At 37.3% G+C, this 22,600-nt stretch overlaps 1 protein-coding gene across 2 annotated transcripts in view; it reads left to right on the forward strand.

Annotated features, from left to right (window-relative positions):
• The first annotated feature begins 440 nt into the window (after positions 1-440).
• Positions 441-22,600, forward strand: part of UGGT1 (UDP-glucose glycoprotein glucosyltransferase 1) — a 110,954-nt gene continuing 88,794 nt past the window's right edge. Inside the window, exons 1-5 of one of the 2 annotated variants that reach the window (XM_028101260.2) lie at positions 441-633; positions 5,909-6,044; positions 10,780-10,862; positions 13,325-13,455; positions 20,026-20,138. In XM_028101260.2, coding sequence (XP_027957061.1) covers positions 576-633; positions 5,909-6,044; positions 10,780-10,862; positions 13,325-13,455; positions 20,026-20,138 — 521 coding nt within the window. In that variant the 5' untranslated portion in view covers positions 441-575. The remainder of the gene's footprint in view (positions 634-5,908; positions 6,045-10,779; positions 10,863-13,324; positions 13,456-20,025; positions 20,139-22,600) is intronic. The other variant, XM_028101261.2, reaches the window with a different exon arrangement.

A 22,600-nucleotide genomic window follows, 5' to 3' on the forward strand; every position in this document is an offset into this window, starting at 1 on the left:
TCCCTTTCCCCACGCTCCCAGGAACGGTAGTTATAAAAATTTAGGGGCTAAGATAAAGTCCCAGATGCTCAAAACATTAAGCAATTTTGCCCCTTGTGCAGCAAAGCTTTTTAACGTAAGGGTTTAAGGAAGTACACTCCGAAGTGCCCCACAGTCCAAATCGGAAAAGAGGCTGAAACCGGTACGCGGCTTTATCACCTGGTACGGTTTTTCGGTTTCAGCGGTCAGCCCTAGTCCCATTCCCTAGACTTTAAAGGTGCCGACCTCCCCAACTACACTACACAGCGCGACCAAAGACGGAAGTAGGCCTTCCTCCGATACAAGATGGCGACCATGCGACGCTCTAGGCTGCCCCGACCGCGACTCGGTAGCCGGAAGTCCTCCGGCCCTCGCCATTAGGAAGCGGAAGTAAAAGGCTGTAGGCAGCGAGGCTATTGCTTTGCGAGACCGGCTTGTGAGGGGAGCCGCGGGAAAGGCGCGTGTCGGCCGCTCACTGGCGCAGCCGCTGCTGCCACCGTCACCGCCCCGCCCCAGCGTTGTCGCTGGCATCGTCGCGGACGAAGCGCGGCCCCAGCATGGGCAGGAAGGGGGACGCGGGCGGCGCGTGTGTCGCGGCTGCGCGGCCGGTGACAGGTACCCCTGGCGTGGCGTGGGGAGGTCTCGTGGACGGGGACAGGGTCTGGGACGCGAGGCGACCCCGTGCGCCGGTCACCTTGAGCTTCCGCTTCTTCCCTGACTCAGTTTCCCCTTCCGTGCCCCAGTCCTGTCCCTATTTGCGAGTCCCCGAAGTTGCCCTCAGTGGTCTTATGGGCAAGGTATCGCTTCAGCGAGAGTGGCGCGGGCTCTCTTTAGCGGTTTTGAGCCTTCATTGAAGAGCTTTGAGACCCGTGTGCCCAAGTGCAGAAGGAGGTGGGGGAAGTGCCCTAACCTGAATTTACACCAAACCTGACCCTAAGTAGATTGAGAACCAGCAGTTTGCAGGACTCTGATTGGAGAACGACTTGATGTTTTTATAGATTTCTATTTTCCCTAAAATGAATTCGCGTGATGCATATTGGTTGCCGTTTTCATTTAAATACGAGGATCTGTTGGCTGGAGATTGGATGATCCGGTTTCACTTTTTGTGGGACCTGCCAGAAGAATAAGATCTGCGTACATCGCCAATAAGTTATGGATGTGAACTGTTTTTCGTTGGCCAAAATCACTAGGTTGTTTTGCATTTCTTGCCAGATTCGAGAACTAGCATATTTTGTTCATTTGAAGTCCGGAGGTCTTATACCTTACTGTGCTACACTATCTTGGAAACATTCATCATGCACTTGCCAGCCAGTTTTAGTGTGATGTTTGAAGACACTTAAAATAGTTACTTAACACCACAAAATTTGGGATAATTGTAGCTTTTCCACTTGGCTTGCTTTTGATAAACTTAGTTGATACTTTTTTTTAAAGATTTTATTTATTTATTTTTAACAAACAGAGAGTAGGGGGAGGGGCAGAGGGAGACGGAAAGAGAATCTCAAGCAGGTTCTGTGCTGAGTCTGAAGGGGGAGGCTTGATCTATCGACCCTGAGATCATGACCTGAGGGGAAATCAAGAGTCTGAGCTTAACCACTGAACCACCTAGGTGCCCCACACTCATTTTAATCAAGGAAATAAACATTGCTTAGTACAGTAGCATGACAACGTTATAGCCCACGTTTAACTTGAGGGGAAGAAACTGAACTATGTAGAAAATTCTGTTAGGTCTTTCCTGCAGTTACCTGTGATCATTTTCATATCAGATGTATAGTAACTACTTTTATAAAAATTTAGATTTATGTGACTCACAGCAAATGGTCTTGCTAATAGGTATAAATGCATATTAAGTTTAATAATTTGGGAAGTAAATTTATTTCTCAAGAACGGTCCTTCTTAATATTTTTCCTCACTGTTTATGTATGTTGAAGCTCAGATGGCTGTCTATAAACTTGCAGGGTGCAAGTTGGTTTTTTAAGAGTTTGTCAGCTATTATCTTCAGTTTAGAAATGGAAAAAGAAGGAGTTGGTGATTTAGAATTTTATGCCTCTTCTGTTTTCCGAAAAGTGTTTTGCCATAATACAATTTTTATTAATATTTCCAATATCTTACTGTAGATCAATGAGTAGGAGATAGTCATTAATTTAAACTAAGGAAAATGGGCCACAGACTAGATCTTATAGATAATACATTTGGACCTAGGACTTATTATGGAATGTTTTTAATTTACCCACCATGCCGCAAGCATTATGCTTATGATCATGCAATGCCACATTGTAGATTCTGACAGCTATTATTTCTCACAGTATTCATATTTACTAGCAACATTTAAGGACCACTAGGATCAGAGTGATAAGATTCTCATAAAATGAAGGCATTCTCAAACAAAAGGCTACTTCAGTGAAGTTCTTCTCTAAAACAGTCTTTTCCTGTAGTTTAGCCTGTGGCATCAAGGATGTGGGGTCTAGGCAGGAAAGCTCTCCTTTAATGTCCACTTTTCTCTGTCATCTCCAGTGGTGCTAAACCTTGCCCCAAGAACTCTCTCTCTTTTTTAAAAATAGTTCAAGGGGATCTCTGGGTGAGTCTTGGTGCATAGAGTTTTCATTTTAACCCTTCTTAAGTCCTAGGCTTTTTGTAGCATCTTTCCTCTTGGTGTCACACTCCTTTCTATTTGCTTTCATTCTTCCCTTAATGAAAGAAGCCTGCCTGTATTTGTTTACTTCATTTGGAGTACCTCCTGTGTTCCAGGCATTATGCTAAGCGTGTGGCCCTAACCGACAAAACTCCCTGCTCTTGAGGAAGCTCACATTCTGTCCCCGAAGCAAGCCTGAATACAGATCTGTCAGGCTAGTTGGTCAGTTCGCTTTGGTCCCAACTTCAGGCTGTCATGCTTGGTTTCAGGTTGAAACTGTGCCTTCTTCAGTCACCTATATCCCAAGGACTCTGCCCCTAGAAAGTCCCTGGATTTGTTTTGGTTCTCACAAGAAAGCTCAGTCAGGGTCAGCACAGTATGAATTCTTATACTTCCAAACCAGACAACCAGGGAGATAGCATGGTATTGTAGAACTTAAAAACAGGCAGACGTGGGTTCCACGCATTGCTATTTATTAGTCAGGCAAGTTCCTCAGCCTCTCTGAGCTTCCATTTTCTTATTTTTAAAGTGGGAATGATAGCGTTTCAGCCATTATGCAATATAGTTGTAGAATATCTACTGTTTGCCGGGTACTGTGCTGTTTGCTGTGGTGAACAAAGTAGATATGGCTGCCACACTTCTCCTGGATAGTTGTGTGGAAGGACTAGATATCATGGTATATGCAAAGTACCTGACACCATGCTTGGGCCAGAGCAGTTGCTCAGTAATGCTAATGTTTCCTGGGGGACCTCTTGTCACTCCCTGTTCCCCACTCTATGCATGCAGCCTGCCTGGGGTTACTGGCAGTGGTGTCCAGTTTCCAGTCCAGAATTACCACTTTTGGGATTATATGTCTAGGCCCCTTCAGGGCAAATTGTAAACAGAGCTGTAGTGCAGTACTGCTTGAACATAGTTCATGTATTCTGTCTCCGGTTTAGAAGTTTTGTGACTTTTGGGGAGGATTTTTTTTTCCCCTAACCACAGAAAATGTATTTCCAAGACATTTTTTTGAGCCCATGTAATAATGATGATGCATTATTATTCTGTAATTTAGAAGGTGGTTTCTTTTTTTTTTTTTTAAAGATTTTATTTATTTATTTGAGAGAGAGAGAATGAGAGATAGAGAGCACGAGAGGGAAGAGGGTCAGAGGGAGAAGCAGACTCCCCGCCGAGCAGGGAGCCCGATGTGGGACTCGATCCTGGGACTCCAGGATCATGACCTGAGCTGAAGGCAGTCGCTTAACCAACTGAGCCACCCAGGCACCCTAGAAGGTGGTTTCTTATGAGAATGTCTTTTATTAGAACAATTAATTCTGGTATAGTACTTGGCACTTCAGAAAGCGATATTCATGTTGCTTTTTCATTCTCACAGTGTCCTGGTGTGGCAGATACTGGTACTCCTAATTCAGAGTCTGGAGGACTAAGGGCTAGAAGAAGTTACTAGGGAATTTGCTTATGGTTAAACTGCTAGTAAGTAGCAAACACAGTAATTTATCAGAAGTCTCTGACTCTGAAAGGTTCTCTCTTTTCACTCACCAAGTTTTTCTATCATGCAGAGCAGGTTTCTGAGGCTATAGTCCAGGGGCCTGTAGGGGTGGGTGTCTAAGAGTTCTTGAGTGGTCTGAAGTTATATGTAAAAGTTTCGGTCCTTGCTTCCCCCTCTGTAGGAAATGTCAATAACTTTTGCTACACTCTGAAAGGGCCACCCTCCCCACACCCCACCTCCCACCCCAGCCAGAAATCACTGCTAACAGGTTTCAGTGTCAGGGGTCTAGTTGGTTAGCCCTAGTCTTTACAAATGTTGGTTATTTATTTATTTATTTATTTATGCATGCTTATTTATAAATGGGATATTAATATTAATTAGCCAATTAAATCAGTTAGTTAAGCTCGCAGTGCCTGAACTAAAGTAACTTTTCTATTTGGTTTAATTTATTTTGCTTTGGACCATTTGTTTTTTTAGAGATACCGTGTGTTATATGAAGCAGGATGTTGGCACAAATGTTAATGCTTTTTGTAAAAAGAGGGTACTGACTGGTCCTCCAAACAATAGCTTTTCTAACCAGTATCTCAAGGAATTGGGGTGAGCCTGGGGTGAGCCTTACCAGACATTAGCATGCAGAAGCACAACTTTGGTTTGGTGTTTCCCACATATTCATGTCCTCTTTGGGTTCCCATTCAAATGGGTGGAATTTAGATACTGACTTATATAGCCTGGGGGAAGTCTGATTAGGGTTCTATGAGGCGGACTTCTGAGATGAAAAATCAGGCCAAAGAAGCCTGTAGCTGGAGGCCTTTTTCTGAAATGATCTGGACACCTCACTGTGCTTGAGTTCAGGAGGCCTGCATTCGATGGCCATGCCAATTTACCAGTGACCCCACTTCTTTATTTTGTAGATAGGGACCCATTGAGTTCTAACATTCTTCATTCAGAACTCGGTATTTGCTATTTGTATTTATACTCGAGACCCATTGGTTAGCTCCCTAAGGCTGTGGTAACAAAGTATCAAATTGTGTGGCTTAGAGCAATGACAGTTTCTTTTCTTCCAGTTTTGGAGGCCAGACACATTCTAAATCAAGGTGTCACAGGATCATGTTCCCTCTGAAATCTGTAGGGAGTCTTTCTTTGCCTCTTCCAGCATCTGCTAGCCCTAGGAGTTCCGTGGTTTGCAGTATAGTTCCAGTGTCTGCCTCCATCTTTCCTGGCATTCTCCCTGTGTCTATTCACATGGTGTTCCCACTGCATGCCTGTCACTCTGTCCACATTTTCCTTTTTTGGAACGCCAGTCTTATTGGATTAGGGCCCACCCTAATGACTTCATTTTAACTAGATTACCTCTGTTAAGACCCTGTTTCCAAATACGTTCGTATTTCGAGGTGCTGGTTTAGGACTTTTGGGAGGACACCATTTCATACCCATCATTTACATTTTCATCTGCCTCAGCTTTGTTTACGGTCATGCTTCGTAAAGTATGTTTGTGTGCACCCTCCTGTGCCACCGACTGACTTTTATACCTGTGTATAGTATAGGCGCCCTGGGAAATGAAATGGAGTCTTTGTAGGAAAGAGTGTATGATCTACACTCCTTGAGTTATGTATCAGTCACTCAGCAAGTTGAAACCATGGAGATAGTAGGTGCCCTTACATTTTAGAAACATTTCCATTTCTGTAATTTTCATGTTATTTTGTGTCGCTAAGTATCAAGACTCAGGTTTAAACATTTCTTTGTAGCAAAACCTTTTTTTTTTTTTTCCTTTTTAGGGGTTTGCTATAAAATGGGACTTCTGATTATATTCACTGGACTATGGCTGTTTTCCTCAGTAAAGGCAGATTCAAAAGCCATTACAACCTCTCTTACGACAAAATGGTTTTCCACTCCGTTGTTGTTAGAAGTCAGGTAAGAACACATCTTTTTTTCCTTTAACGTGTTTGAGTAAAAATGTGGGATCTTCTAGTGAGTATTCAGGAGCTTTTTTAGGCAGCGAGATTATCATCACATGCATTTAGTCAGCGCCTCTTTCAGTGTGCATTGTGCTGTGTGCTAGTCAGAGGCTGTTAGAACACAGAATCTGTCAGTAGGATAAGATAATACTGATTCGTAGAGATACTTAGGGACTTCTTTGGACAAATATATTGAATTGGTTAAACTATCTTCCAAAAAAGGTGTACATGTGGTAATAAAAGAAGAGAAAGTTGTACTTAAAGGAATTTTTCTATTTATTTGAAAAAGGTTTTTTTTTTTTAAGATTTTATTTATTTATTTGACAGAGAGAGACACAGCAAGAGAAGGAACACAAGCAGGGGGAGTGGGAGAGGGAGAGGCAGACTCCCTGAGGAGCAGGGAGCCCGATGCGGGGCTCGATCCCAGGACCCTGGGATCATGACCTGAGCCAAAGGCAGACGCTCAATGACTGAGCCACCCAGGCACCCCTATTTGAAAAAGGTTTTAAGAGATAGAAGAGAGTTTGGCAAGATGTGGGGAAAGAGGGCCTGCTCCTTCTAAGAAGTTGGAAGAAGATCTTGAGATACAAGAACGCAGAGGGGAGGCTGAGGACATGGCTAGATTTTATCTAAGATTTACATGTTCCACATTTTAACATCTCCAAAATTAAGATACATTTTAATGAAATCAAGATGTTATCTTACAGTTAAAATCAGTAACATTTTCCTTTTTAGTGTTTCATAAAAACGATATGTCTTAAAATTGACAGTGTCTTAAAATCTATAAAATACAATATAGTCAGTGATTTCTTGGGAAATTTTGTATTCCAACTGTATTTTTTAGTTAGTGTTTATAATATAAATAACCAGATACCTCTCTTTTAGTCAGTTTTTTGTTTATAGAGGGAAACTGATTTTTATTGTATCTGAAATAATATATAGCTAGGACTTGTAGAGAATCATCCTAAAGCATAAATTTAGGTAGATTGAATAGCAAGCAGTTGGTAAATCTCAGAATTTGATAGTGCTAGAAATTTGAACTGTTGCATTGCTTCAATTAACTTTGGTCTGTCTTTGTACTCTTCAACTTAGAATTTCGTCTTCTAACATTTCCTCCTTCATCCCTAGAAAAATGTGAATGAAGAGTTTTTGTTGTGACTGTGTTTATGAATAGTTGCATCTCCTAAGGAGACAGCTTCATTTGGTATTGATAAGAGGACTAGTGGGGAAGTGGGACTTTTAGGATCTGATTTTAGCTTGCTGAGGAGCCTCATGGACTTTCTTTTGATCAGACTTAACCTTGTATCACTCCTCTGTGCCTCCCTTTTCTCAACAATAAAATGGCCGAAAGAAAAAATTCCTACTGCATTTATTTCATAGCAGTGTTATAATTTGATAAATGGATTGAGCTCTTCCAGTGTCCGAACTTTATTAGAGAGGGCACTTATAAAAGTGAAGTGACCGAAGGTTGTTTGAGATCTAAGCTGCCTGAGTGCACTCTAATAGCTGACCTTCTCCCCGCCCCATCTTATTTTGGCTGGTTTGTCTGGTGTAAATCTAAGTGTTTGAGGTTTACTATACTTTCTAAATAATTTTGTGCAATTAACTGTAACAGATGTTTTATAATACTTTGCTTGACATTCTTTACTGAGTTCTCAGTTACTCTTACACTAATTTTTTGGTTTTGTACATTGTCTTAAGATTCTTATGGCATATACTTAGGGGACTTTTGAAAAAGCATGTTAAAACTGTCAGCCTTAATTAACCCATTTTTTTCAGTTTCTTTGATCTCTGTGAAGTGAATGATATATACTGCTTCCTCTACCAACTTTTCCTTTCACAAACATTGCCCCTTTTCATGATTTCCTGGCCATTTGCCATTTTGGTTGACTATTTTTAGTCCTCTTCTGGGGCTATTTGCAGACATTTTGCCAAGGTAATGGCAATCTAGGCAACTCAGAAATAAGTTGCGCATATTAGAAATCCTTGATATTTCCCTACAGAAGTAGCTGAGGCCACTATTCTTCCCTCCAGATCCATGGCAGACGTTGATGGCAGATCACAGCATTGTCCATCCAAGTGAGGGTGAGGGGACAGAATACATCTCTACACATTGAGGCATGCAGCTACCACAGATACTTTGCCTTCCCTGCATCTAGCCCTTAGGGACTAAAAATATTCCCATGTATATTTTTAGATTAGGCCTGATCCTAATGAAGCAGTTGTAGCTTTCTGGTTGTTCATGAAGTGATATATATTTAATTGAAGTAGAACACTGAATATATTTTAAACAGCCATAGTTACTAACAGAAATCTTGTATAAATAAAGATGCTATTGTTAAAATAGAAACAAATAATCATTTACTGAGTATTAGATACTATAATGGCCCAAGAATGTAGCATGATAGAGATATAAATCAAATAGTTGATTTTGCATTCCAGATTTTTCATTTCCTAACTCTGTGCCCTTAAGCAAATCAATAACCTCTCTGAGTTACAGTTTCTTCATTCTAAAAGCGGTTATAAATCAGGGTGGCTGTGAGGATTTAAGGGCATGGGTGAATATACCAAGCATAGTGGCTGTCGCATAGTAAGCCCTCCTTAAACATTCATTTCCCTTCCCTTTCTAGTTCTTTATGGAAGGAAGACCAATTCTGATCTCCAACAATAACTTTGGAAATCTAGAAACCAAGTTTGTTACCAGGTTTATGCTATCTGGTGGACATTCAGGTTGTTTGTGTTTTTTTTTCTGCTGTCATAGACTGAAAACTTTTTATTGTGATCTTTCAAAACATTTGTAAGTGGAGAGAATGGTACATATAATGTGCTCTCCCTCTACATGTCACTCAGTTTTGGCAATTATCAACTCAAGTCCAGTAATCCATAACTACCACCACCCTCCTCCCTTATCTTGCTGGAATATTTTAAAACAAATCCTAGACATCATATAATTTCATCTGAAAAACTGTAGATGTTTTACTCGTGGAATAAGAATAAGAAGCTAAAAACAATTTAAAATGAAAAGCAAACAAAAATTATACTGTAAACAAATGGCAGCATTCCTTTTAATATTGTCTTGTATTGTTCTTACCTTCCTGGATTAGTTCAGTGGATCTAGTCAATAATTTGCTTAAGACTGTTTGAAACTTAGATGTTGTAAGACTTATTTATGCAGTGGGGATGAAGAAGAACATATACTTCAGATTCCTGTAATTATATGAGGAGCATATATTTATTTGCAGATGGCCTTTACAGGAAGGTCTTAGCTTCAGTGAATCCTTGTTCTCACCATTACGGCCTTTGAGTGTATTATCCCTTCCCCCTCTTCCACAAGCTTTATCTTGTGAATGCAGCTTTAATTCATGAATTTAGCGTTTTATTTGCGTATCATAATCTATTTGTCTTAGTATCTGTTTTTTTGTTTTTTTTTTAAAGATTTTATTTATTTGAGAGAGCATGAGAGAGAGAGCGAGCACATGAGGGGGGTAGGATCAGAGGGAGAAGCAGACTCCCTGCTGAGCAGGGAGCCCGATGTGGGACTCGATCCTGGGACTCCGGGATCATGACCTGAGCCGAAGGCAGTCGCCTGACCAACTGAGCCACCCAGGCGCCCCAGTATCTGTTTTCTTGATCATAAGCTATTATAGGGTTGGTATAATGTCTGTGCTAGTTACTAGAAAGCCTAGAAAAATGCCACATTCAAGGAGGTACTAAATCATTTAATACATTAGGATAATGGGTATTTTCAGAAACCTGTTTTTAGAGAGGCTGTGTATTACCAGGAAATGTTTCTTATTTTTCCCATATTTCTGTGTCTAGCTGTGGAGTAGAGTGAGAGTTGTACACCCCAGTGTTGACAAGTAATGGGAAAGTCTTCCTTTGGCTAGGTAAGCTGAGATCCAGATCTGTAGTTTGCTTTAAGACAGTGAAAGATCACCACTACATTAGTATTCTTTCTCAGAGGAGAAGATAACCAGTTTACATGAATCATTCAATCAGTACACACATTTTCTTTTAGGGATTTTAGACTCTGGAATGAAGGGAAATTTAGAATGGCCATTATTTAGATCCGTAGAGTAAAGTCAAGAAAAAATTAAGGTGGCGTTAAGTTCTAAGAACTTATTTTATTAAACTGAAATTTGGTGATCTTGAAAATTTGGATTTATGGATGTTAAAAGATTACAAGATGCTTCCTTTAGTCTCCTAGAAATTTTTTTAGGGTTCACGTTTTCCTTGGGAGAACCTTAGGCAAAACATATTTTTTGTTCTTTATAAGGTCTTTTAGAAAATAAGTGAGCAGAACTAGTACCAGAATTATCAGTTCTGAATTCTACTTCTACTACCAACAGCATTTTCACAAAATGGGGTTTCATAAGCTTTATTTATATTGGGACTTCCCTCTTGTTACATTATTATTCCAGGTTTCTTATGGAATACCTATTAGGCTATTAATATGAATAAGTGAATAAGCTACTAAGCTAATTAGTTATTAATAGCCAATAAGCTAATAAGACTTGCTTATCATTAGAATATATATTATACATGCTTGTGTATAATATATATTATAAAAGCCAAACTCTGGACATTTGGAAACTTAAAAACCCATTTTTACTCTTCTTTAGTAATGTAGCTTATATTAGAAGATTTTATTAAGTTGTTTTATTTCTGATATTTCCCCCCTTTTCTCCCAGTGAGTTTTTAGCAGAAGACAGTCAAGAGAAATTTTGGAATTTTGTAGAAGCCAGTCAAAGTATTGGATCATCCGATCATCACGGTAAAATTGAAGCAAATGCTTCTTTGACTTTGGTATCTGGGAAAATATTAGAAAAAAATGGTCTCTTTCACAGTATTTGTGGCATGGCAATTAATGGAAAATGTTTTTATCTTTAATGACTAGAGTTGAGATGGTGGCCAGCAGACCCAACACAAACTAATACTTTTGAAGCAGGTTATAACTTTGGCTATAAGCACTGCCTTTGATTTCTCCCACCTCCCTTGTTTTTGTTCTTTTGTGTTGTTTTATTAGAAGTGCTATGTGAATATTTTGTAGAAGTCAGATTCATTTAAAATTACTTAGTATTAAGTATTAACTTAATTACCATTGATTTTATTCCCTTTTTCTTTTGTTATGAACTAATTACACAACTAATCTATTATGTTAGGTTTGGTATCGTTAAATTAGTGCCATCCAAAATGTTTTCCGTTATGCCTGCCAGCCACCCACAACTTGAGTGTCAAGATATCAAATGAATGACAATGTCAACTGTATCACTTGTTTACAGTTTATAATGTGCATTTGCACTTTCTAGTTCAGTGTAAGCTTTGTAGATGTTTGTAGTATAAACATTACTAGTCAAAGATCTGGCTACACGGGTAACTAAAACCTTGAATGTTACATTGACAGGCCTTGTTGAAGAGCAAATGTGTGAAAACAATCTGACTACTATATTTAACTGAATTGATTTTTAACTTTTTGATTTTTATTAAAAATATTACAAATTTTAAAAGTCAAGTCTGAATTTCTTTTTTGTGATATTAGTATTTAAAGGTTTCAGCAAGCATCTGTAGTTTGAGTAACATAATTTAGAGTCAACTGGAATTGTTTGCATTTTTGAAAAAAATCATTTTACTTTTAGTTTACAATTTCATAAAACAAATTTATCGAAGTAGGTTTTATAATGAAATTTGAACTCTGACATTTAAAATGAAATTTCCTCAATATAAATGATAATGTGTTCTTGGTTAAAGTTGGGGGGTATGAATTCTTGGAAGTGATCATAAAAATATGTTAAATATTTTATTTGAAATATTATTCATTGTCCCACCACCCAAAGGTATTGACCATTAACATTCTGGCAACATCTTAAGTATTTCTTTCTGATGTCTTTTTCTACTTAGAAGATGCTAATGCCATATAGAATCTTTTGTATTTTGCTTTTTAAAAAGTTATATTCCTTAAAAACTTTTTTTGATACATAATATATGATTTACTAGTCAAGCTTATAAAATGCTTATACAGAAAAATCTTGTTCTCTCCCTGTCCCTGCTCCTGTTTCTCCCCTGCTTTTTATAACTACTTAAATTATTTTGTTTAGCCTTCAGTGTTTTGTTTTTTTTAACAACAAATACATCGTATGTATTCTTATTTCTCATTTTTTCTTACAGTAAAAAAGATAGCTCGCTGTGTACAGTTGACCCTTGAATAACATGGATTTGAACTTCATGGATTGACTTATACTCGGATTTTTTTCTGTGAACACAGTATAGTACTTAAATTTATTTTCTCTTTATGATTTTCTTAGTAACATTTTCTTTAGCTTACTTTATTGTAAGATTACAGTATAAAATTGCATATAACCTACAAAATATGTGTTAATTGACTTTTATCTTATCGGTATTGCTTCCTGTCACCTGTAGGCTATTAGTAGTTAAGTTTTTGGGGAGTCAAAGTTATACGTGGATTTTTGACTGCATGGGGCGGTTGATGCCCCTAAACCCTGTGTTGTTCAAGGGTCAACTGTACATTGTTTTGTACCTTGCGCTTTAACAATATATCCTAGGGATTTTTTGATACTGGTACATGTATTTTTTTTCGTTCTCAGATAGTTTGTTGCAATTTTTAAATGCTTCTTTCCAAACTACAATTTTGTTAATATCCTTTAATACTCTGTACTTCCTCATCACACTGCTCAGTTTTGCTGGGTTATTTGAGTAGGTAACAAACATATGGTAGGCACTGGGGATACAAAGATAAATACATTATAACTTCTGCCTATGGGGGCTCAAAAACTATTTGGGGAGAGGTAGATAGTAAATAATTTAGTAAATGATGTGATAAGTGAAAGAGGTAAGTAGAAAAATATTATGGGACCAAAGAAGAGATGTACTTGGTCCAGTGAGGCATGGGGTAGGGATTGGGAGTGACTTTGCAGAGGAGGTGATGTCACAGCTGAATTCCTCTTGTGGAGGTAGGTAGGAGTTAGTCATCCAGGTAAGTGGGACAGTTGCGGTCCAGGTAGAGGAAATAGTGTGAACAAAGGGAAGAAGAGAGGAAGAGTCCAATTACTTCCTGTACTCTAGAGAATTCTAAGCATTTGACAACAGTTCAGGATAGGATAGTGGTAAAATTTTGCCACCATATACCTCTATAACACATAGCTTTATACTTTATGAACTATCTTATTTGGATATGTCTAGTTGTATATAATTATTTTGGATAATGTTCTTCTTTGACAGGTACTGATTATTCCTATTATCATGCAATATTAGAAGCTGCATTTCAGTTTCTGTCACCTCTACAGCAGAATTTGTTGAAATTTTGTCTGTCCCTTCATTCATATTCAGCTACAATTCAAGCCTTCCAGCAGGTAAGTTCAGTGCTTAGAGATAACAGTATTTTTTAGGGGTTGTATAACATGATGATTGGATATATTGCGATTGTCCTGGCATTGTGTTACAGAGCTATAACTTTTCTGATTGAAATTTCTGAGGATTTCTTTATAAACAGAAAGCAAAGCTGACAAATCTTCAGATCACAGGTTTTTTTTTTTAGTAAAAAACCATAATTTGCACTTATTTTCATTTAAGAAGAAAAGAATATCCACACAAAAATGAAACTACCAGACTTCATTTATACAACACAGTGTAGGAGGCATAGTCGTATTAAACCAGTTGACCATGAATCTGATCACAGCCTATAGATCTAAAAGCAGTTCACAGGAAATTCAGGGGATGGGAAATATGAAGCAATATCACAGGGGTAACAGGAAAATCTGGAATGTAGGAAAATTTGTAGTTAAATGATCTGATTCCTTCAACAAATGTTATAAGGAAAGAAAGGAGGGAAGGAAGAACTTCAGGAGAGACTTAAAGTATGCGTCAACTTAATGCATTGTGTGAATCTTGTTGGATTTTGAGTTGAACAGACTCCCATAAAAAAAAAAAGAGAGAAGTGAAGATGAGCATACACCAATCATATATTTGATGTAAAAGAAGTGTTAGTTTTAAAACCATTATTTTATTATAAAATAAAACAGGCATAGAAAACCACTCACAAGAAATATATAGTGTAATGAATTTTTGCAAAGTGAGCACTTGTAATTTTCCTTCAGGTCAAGAAATAGAACTTAGCCAGGCCCTCTGGCAGTCTGCCCTTCTTGTGCTCTGCTCTCATCACAGCTACCTTTCACCCTCCAGCAGGAACTACTTTATCAACCTCTGTTGAAATGACTTGCTGCACTTCTTTATCATTATATTGCCTAAGAGTGCATCTCCACACAATAGTTTAGTCTTGCCGAGTTATTAAAATTTTGATAATTTTTTTTGGTGGGGAGCGTTGAATTTACAGGTTCTTCTTCTATCCCTTTCCTTTCTTTGAATAAATTTTTTCACAGTCTGTATTTTGTTGATCACATACTCAGGATGCAGTTCAACTTATTCTCTGTCCTCTGTTTCCTTCACATTGGCAGCTGATCCAGAGGCTCAATGAGAATTGTGTTTCATCCTTTTGGCAAGTGTAAAGGTAGTGCTCTGTTTCATGAGGAGATACCTAATGTCTTTCTTCTCTTTTTGATTTAGCAGTCATTACTGCTCTATGCTTAATCCATTAATTCTTTGGGGGTTGTGAATTGGTGACGCTCATTTTTTTTGTCGTTGTACATATCCTCACCTGGTACTGTTCACACGGGGAAGGCAGAATACGTGATTGAGTCTTTCCTGCTATTTACCAGGTTTTTGAATGAGTTTGATTCACAGCATCCTTTTACTTTAACCATTTAGTTTTTTGTTTCAACTCTTTTTATTGTGGGAAAATGTAGATAAAGTAAGATTTATCATCTTGGCCATTAATTTAAGTGTACAGTTCAGTGGTATTCAGGACATTCTTATTGTTGTGCAAGTATCACCACCATTCATCTTTAGAACTCCTTTTGTCTTGCAAACTGAAACTTTATACTCCTCAAATAATAACTTCCCGTACCCCCGTTCCCCCCACCTTGGTAACCACAATTCTATTTTCTATCTCTGAGTTTGTCCATTTTAGATACCTCATTTAAGTGGAATCATACTGTGTTTGTCCTTTTGTGTCTGGCTTAATTTCACATAGCATAATGTTTTTAAGGTTCATCCGTGTTGTAGCATGTATCAGAATTTAATTTCTTTTTATAACTGAATAATATTCCATTGGATGTATACAACACATTCGATTTATCCATTCATCTGTTGACGGGCATTTGGATTGTTTCTTCCTTTGGCTATTGTGAATAATGCTGCTTGGAACATTGGTTTATGACTGTCTGGTTGAGTCTCTGTTTTCAGTTCTTTTGGGTGTATACAGAAGAGTGTAATTCATGGATCATGTGGCAATTCTGTGTTTAACATTTTAAGGAATTACCAAACTGTTTTCCACAGCAGCTGCACCATTTTACATTCCCACCAGTAATGTACCAGGATTTCACTTTTTCCACATACTTCCCAACACTTGTTATTTTCTTTGTTTTGATAATGGCTGTCCTCATGGGTAGGAGGTGGTGTCTTGTAGTTTTGATTTTCATTTCCTAAATGACCAGCGATGTGGAGCATCTTGCCATGTGTTTATTGGCTATCTGTGTATCTTCTTTGGAGATTTGTCCATTATTTGTCTTTACCCATTTTTCAGGTGGATTGTTTTTGTTGTTTTGTTGTTGTTGTAATCATTTATCAGATATATACTTTTCAGATATTTTTTTCATGTTCTTTAGGTTGCCTTTTCACTGTTGATAGTGTCATTGATACACAGAATTTTTAATTTTGATGAAGTCTGTTTCATCTATTTTTTCTTTTGTTGCCTGTGCTTTTGGTGTCATATCCAAGAAGTCATTACCAAATCCTGTCATGAAGCTTTACCCCTATATTTTCTTCTAAGAGTTCTATGGTTACCATATTAGCTCTCAAGTTAGATCTTTGATCCATTTTGAATTTATTTTTGTATATGGTATAGAGTAGGAGTCCATTTTCATTTTTGCCTGTAGATACCTATTTTCCCAGTATCGTTTGTTGAGAGACTGTCGTTTTTTCTGTTGAATGGTCTTGGCACCCTTGTTGAAAATCAGTTGAGTGTATATATGAGGGTTTATTTCTGGGCTCTTTATTCTACTCCATTGGTTGATATGTCTTTACTTATGTTTTTACTTATGTATTTACTATCTGTAAATGTTTTACTTATGTATTTACTAGTAAATACTTATGTATTTACTATCTGTTTTGATTGCTGAGCTTTGTACTAACTTCAGAAAACAAAATATGAGTCTTCTACTGAGTTCTTTTGCTGTAATGCGGGTAGTCTTTGATTGCTTCCTTGCTATCTGGTATAGTAAGTAGTTTCAGATTTATCTTGTATATCTCTGACCTTAAATTTGAGATCAGCTATTTCTCTAGGAGGTTCATTAAAATTTTTTGTTTGTTTTCATTTGGTGGGAATGGTATTTTAAGAGCACTATCTAGGCATTAGGGATACTCATTGCAAATGGGTTGGTCCTTGTTCTTAGACCTTTTAAATGGGCAGAGGTAGGAAGTGACTATGTGCATATCTAAAAGCAAAATATATAAAGCTATGCAAAGATGAAATATTTCATGAGTTCATACTGATATTTCCAATTCAAATTCAGGACTACTTTGTTACATCTGTCTTTTCTTCCACACTGAGAATATTGGTTCTCAAGGTTGTAAGGGATGATAGAATTAGACTATCTTGTGGTTTGTTTGTTTTATCCACGTTACATACACAGTAACCTTAATAACAGTAGTCATACCGTTTCCACAATTACATTTTCTTTCTTTCTTTCTTTTTTTTTTTTTTTAAGTAGGCTCCACGCCCGGCGTGGAGCCCAGTGCGGGGCTTGAACTGAGATCAAGACCTGAGCTGAGATCAAGAGTCAGACTGACTGAGCCACTTCAGGTGCCCCCACAATTACATTTTATATAAACAGTTAAAAATTTTTCTTTGGCCTAGTTATCCCCATTTTTAAAAATGAATATATTCTACCTAGAGCATAGATGTTTCATATTATTCTCTCCCCTTCAACCCTCATTTTGTTTTAGTTCTGTAAATAATTTATATCTTTAATGCTCACAACCAGTCCTTTTGCTACATGTCTCTAGTCAGTTGGCTTTCCTGACTCTTGCTTACTGGTAGATTCCTCAAGAGGGGCTCATAGGAAGAATATTTCCTCAGTTTTGCATGTTTATATATGTTAGATATAAAGTCCTTGCTTTATATCTTTTTTCCTTGACTAAAACATATTTCATTTTCTTTTAGCATAAAATCTTGCAGAAAGTTGGATGATAATCTAATGTTCTTTCCCTTAAAGTCTCTTGGTCTTTTTGTCTAGAGGCCTGAAGGAGTTTTAATTTTTCTTTAATATAGCTTACACTATATTCTAGTGAATTATGACTGAAAAAATTGATGAGTGATTGTTCTGGGTCAATATTCTCAGGTATCCAGTATGTTCTTATTAATACAGAGTTTCAGATCATTTTTTATTTTAAGAAAGTTTTCTTAAAAACTTATAGTTTGTTTTAGTCCCTTGTTTTGGAATTCATATCATCTCTCTCTCTGTATGTTGAACTTTCTTTGCCCAGCTTCATTGTCACTTTCTCTGAATTCCTTTCTCTTTATTTCTTTTTGATTTTTAAATATTTCCTCCTTTCATCATCTATTTCTCTTAAATCATTACTTCTCATGTTTTTGTGCCCCTTCTAGTTTAGTCTTCATTTCTACAATGATTTCTCTTTTACAGATTCTTTTCTCTTGAGTCTTCTGCCTCACTTCTGAGTTTTTCTAATTCTGCCTTAGGTTCTTCTTTACATCTAGTATAATTTTCTTGATATATTTTAACTTGTTTGAAATAGTCGTTCACATTTCCATCTGTTTTTTGGCTGTGTTTTTCTGACATGGTTTTATTAGCTATGCTCTCCAGTATGGTAACCAGTAGCCATGCGTGACTATTTAAATTTAAATAAGCTAAGATTAAATGAAATAAAAAATTTAGCTCTTCAGTTCCATCAGCCAAATTTCAAGTGTTTAATGGTCACAGGTGGCAAGTGGCTACCACATTGGACAGTGTAGATATAGAAGATTTCTGTTGTTGCCAAAATTTCTGTTGTACAGTCCTCATCTATAAAAATAAGGATGTTACTCTATTCCTCCCCCTCCCTTTTCTTAGCATTGTGTGGGATTTGACATTGAGACTTTTCTGTTCCTTTTGATGTGAAATTGGTTTTCCTAATCTTTTAAAGGTTGGCATGGCTCCCTCTTCTGTTGATTGTAGGTAGTGTTAAAAAATACAGTGGCTTAAAAAAAAATGGTGGTATGGTTTTTGAGATTTCCTTTATTCCCCTCCTGCACTTTCATTGGACTTTCTGTTTAGTTGTTTCTATATCTCTGCGCTCTCCAAGTTTTATTGGACCCTCAGCAGTTTCTCCTTACATTGGGGTCCTGTCCTCGCAAGTCTCCTAGCCTGTGAGTTTTGAGAGTTCAGAGCAGCTAAACTGCCCTAAGCCCTTTAACCTTTTCATGGGCCTCCTTGTGCTCACCTAGTACTAGATTGAACAAATGCATTGGCCCACCATTCTTTACAGTGAAAACCTGTTGGCTCTTTGGTTTTCTTGTTGTCAGGATCATCAGAATCTCTTATTAAACATCCCTCTGCTTCCTTCTCCATGGCATCTGATACCTGCAGGTCTTATGTCATTGGGATATTTTTTCCTGTTCAGTTTGTTATATGTGTTCTATTGGCTATCTAGTTGCTCTGTTTTAATGAGGGAACTTGGGAAGATTGAAAAACTATATTGCCAGTTGCCATCTATGCAGAATTTTATTACTTTTTAAAAGGGTGATAATGAGGTATTTAAAAAAAAAATCTCTTCTCTTTTATTGAGACACACTGAAACATTACAAATGAAATATTATTTGGGATTTGTGTCAAAATGATCCATTGGAGTGTGGCAGGAAGGTGGATGAAATAAGATTGGCCATGAGTTGATAATATTGAAGCTGGGTCATGGGTACATGGGGCTTTATCATACTATTCTTTCTTTTCTTTGTGTGTGTAAGTTTTAGAATAATTCACAAAAAAATGAAGAATGTAATGAAAAGTTTTCATGTCAGTTTTTCATGGCAAGCTTTCCATTTCTCTACCTCTGAATTATTTCTCTTACATTTATAGAAAACGACATCTTAATATTAATGTATTACATAAGTGACATCAGTGCACACAGCAGTACTTGTCACTATATCCTTTCTTTTCCCATCTCATACTCATTCTTCTCAGTATGCCTCTCATTAAAGTTGCAGCTTGACTTGTCTCATTATGCATTGGCATTTATGCATTTCACTTTAAACATAAACTCATGTCTCATTCAGCCTTTCCCTGGAATATCTTACTATGCTTCGTAGATAATTTTATCTTCCATCTATATTCCTTTTTAGATCCAGTTACTTTTTTAGATTCTATGTCATTCTTCCTATTTCAGAGAGGGGTTCCAAGTTAATTTGCATATTATATTTATTATATGGACTTAAAATACTTAATAGGGACTGTGTAGTTACACTTTGATGCTTAAAGTTGGAATTTGTAAGCTTAGTTTTCTTCAAGGTACATACTGTATTCCTTGGACACCTTTTGTTATTTTCTAAGATAGAATTTTAAAGTTCTGTTTTGGGGATGATATTAACACCTACCTATTGGGGTGATATTGGGAGGAGCTAGATGAAATAAAACGTAAGAAACAATGATGCATAAAAACTCTTAAATCCTGTCACATCATGGGGGTTCAGTAGATGTTAATTTTTGCTTTTACTGATGTTATTTCATTGCCATCTAATTACCTATTTAGAGTATTAACGTCCTTACTCTTTGGTTAGAGATCATTACAAGAATATCTCGTGTCTTAAATGGCAGATAGCAGCTGATGAGCCTCCACCAGAAGGATGTAATTCATTTTTCTCTGTGCATGGAAAGAAGACCTGTGATTTTGACACCCTTGAGACTCTTCTCCTCACAGCATCTGAAAGGTAGATTGTATGTTTCTTCGTGTAAATGTCACGCATTGCATTATGCTTTCTTCTATATCAGATCTACGGGTTTTTTCTTACGGGTTTTATAGTCTGTAGGTACAGTTGCTTAGAGTATGGATTCTGGAGCCAGACTGACTAGATTTGAATCCCAGCTCCATTACTTAAAATAGTTTTGTAAACTTAGGCAAATTACTTAACCTTTCTTTCCCTATCTCATTTTGAAATGGAGATAAGCGTACTTAATGTTACTGTTCTTATTTAGTAATGACTGTTTGAGAAATTACATAGGCTTTGTCATTAGCTTAGTAAAGAATACCTGTGTATTAAAGCCAGTGCCTGAAGTAATGATATTAATGATAATGATCTCTCAGCGTATTATTAGTTTCAGACAAAGGAGACTATTTAAAAGATAATTGCAAGCTTAATTTGAATATTAAATTGGTAATTAATGGGCTGGCTTTTTTGCTTAATGGTAGGTTTCCTGTGGTGGACAGATATAATAGGTGCCTCTTGTTGTCTGGCTGTGGCATTAATTGCATTGTACCTTCTCTCTAATGCCATTATAAATGGTATAATAGTGATCGTTCTGTGGTGTTGCTCTGCTGTACCAGAAGAGCGTTTTAGGCAGGGTAGTTCTTCTTTAGTAAGATTATCTACCCAGCACTTGTTCTCTGCTCACTAAATGGCATGAGAGCCTTTTACTCAGAATGACAACCAGAAAATGGGGTGCATCTTCCAGCTATCTCCAGGTCCAGGAATGGACATTCTAAATGGCTTGCGTGGTAAAGTGCTGTTCCCTTGGAGTAAACATAATTGATTTAAAAAAACTCTTTAACTTGTTAAAACAATAATGTAGGGCTTCATAAAGAAAAGAGCGATGGTGTCTCCTCTTCTGAGAGATGGTAACTATTTTTAATGGTTTGTCATATTATTTTAGACTTTTTTCTGTGGTTATAAATTTATACAGGTATGTAGGTTTATTTTTACAAGAGGTTTCTTCCCATTAGTACATGTAGATGTACCTCATTATTTTTTTTTTTAAGATTTATTTATTTGAGAGAGCGAGAGTGAGAGAGAGAGAGAGTACATGAGAGGGGGAGGATTAGAGGGAGAAGCAGGCTCCTCGCTGAGCAGGGAGCCCGATGCGGGACTTGATCCCAGGACTCCAGGATCATGACCTGAGCCGAAGGCAGTCGCTTAACCAACTGAGCCACCCAGGCGCCCTGCACCTCATTATTTTTAACACGTGCAAAATAACTATGTAAGAATGTCCTGTCATTTTTTATTGATAGTTTTTAAAATTGTTTCCTTTTTTTGTTTTTGTTATTATGGTAAGACTATAGTGAACATCTGTATTTATATGTCTTTACTTTCGATGGAATAACATAGTTTATTGTAAGAGGGAATGGCAGGTCATAAAGTCTGCGCAATAGGATCGATTAATATCTTTTTTTTTTTTTTGAGAGAGTGAGCGAGTGAGTCAGGAGGGACAGAAGGAGAGGGAAAACCCTAAGCAGGCTCTGTGTCCAACGTGGTGCTTAATCTCATGACCCCAAATCACAACCTGAGCAGAAACCAAGAATCAGACACCCAACTGACTGAGCCACCGAGGCCCCCAACATCTATTAATATCTTGATACCATTATTAGGGAATTTTTTTGGGGGGTGGAGTTATAAAATTCAGGAGGAAAACTTAAATGTTAAATCATTTGGTAGGAAGATCATAATAGTAAAAATATAGAGGAGGGAGATGCTGTGTTGGCATTTATGTGCTTAAAGTCATCCTGTCTTTTCACATTATTTGTACTTATGTTTTCAGATAAAAGGATAATCTATTTAGGGGTGCCTGGGTGGCACAGTCATTTAAGCATCTGACTTGTTTAAGCTCAGGTCCTCATCTCAGGGTTGTGGGATTGAGCTCGGCGTTGGGCACTGTGCTCAGTGCGGAGTCTGCTTGAGATTCTCTCTCCTCTCTCTTCTGCCCCTCTCCCTGCTCACGTTCTCTCTCTCTCTCTAAAATATATATAATCTTTTTTAAAAAAAGAATAATCTATATAGCAGAAAAACTTACTAAAGTTTTAGTATTGTGAAATGTGGATATGTTTCCTTTTTCTGCCTTTCATCCTCCTTTAGGAATTGGTAACTATTATGAATCAAAGCCTGCATTTTTATAGTTGGTATTTATATAATATACTTTTATTATTTTTAGGCATGAATAAGTAAGACTAATACCTGACAGTATTCTTACTAACTGAAAACTATTTCAGATTTTGATAGTCTTTGTATTAAGTTGCTTATAATCTTAAGTTATTGCTGCTGTAGCTACATCTTGTACTGTTTTTAGTGTTTAAGAACTTTTTTAAGTTTAAAATTTTAAGGGGGGGTAGGAGGATGGGTGAAATAGATGGTGGGGATTAAGGAGTGAGTGCACTTGTGATGAGCACCAGGTATTGTATGGA

This window comes from Eumetopias jubatus, unplaced genomic scaffold, assembly GCF_037043125.1.
Source record: "Eumetopias jubatus isolate StellerSeaLion01/CBP00866 unplaced genomic scaffold, mEumJub1_p1.0 scaffold_3, whole genome shotgun sequence".
In the NCBI taxonomy this organism is placed as follows: domain Eukaryota; kingdom Metazoa; phylum Chordata; class Mammalia; order Carnivora; family Otariidae; genus Eumetopias; species Eumetopias jubatus.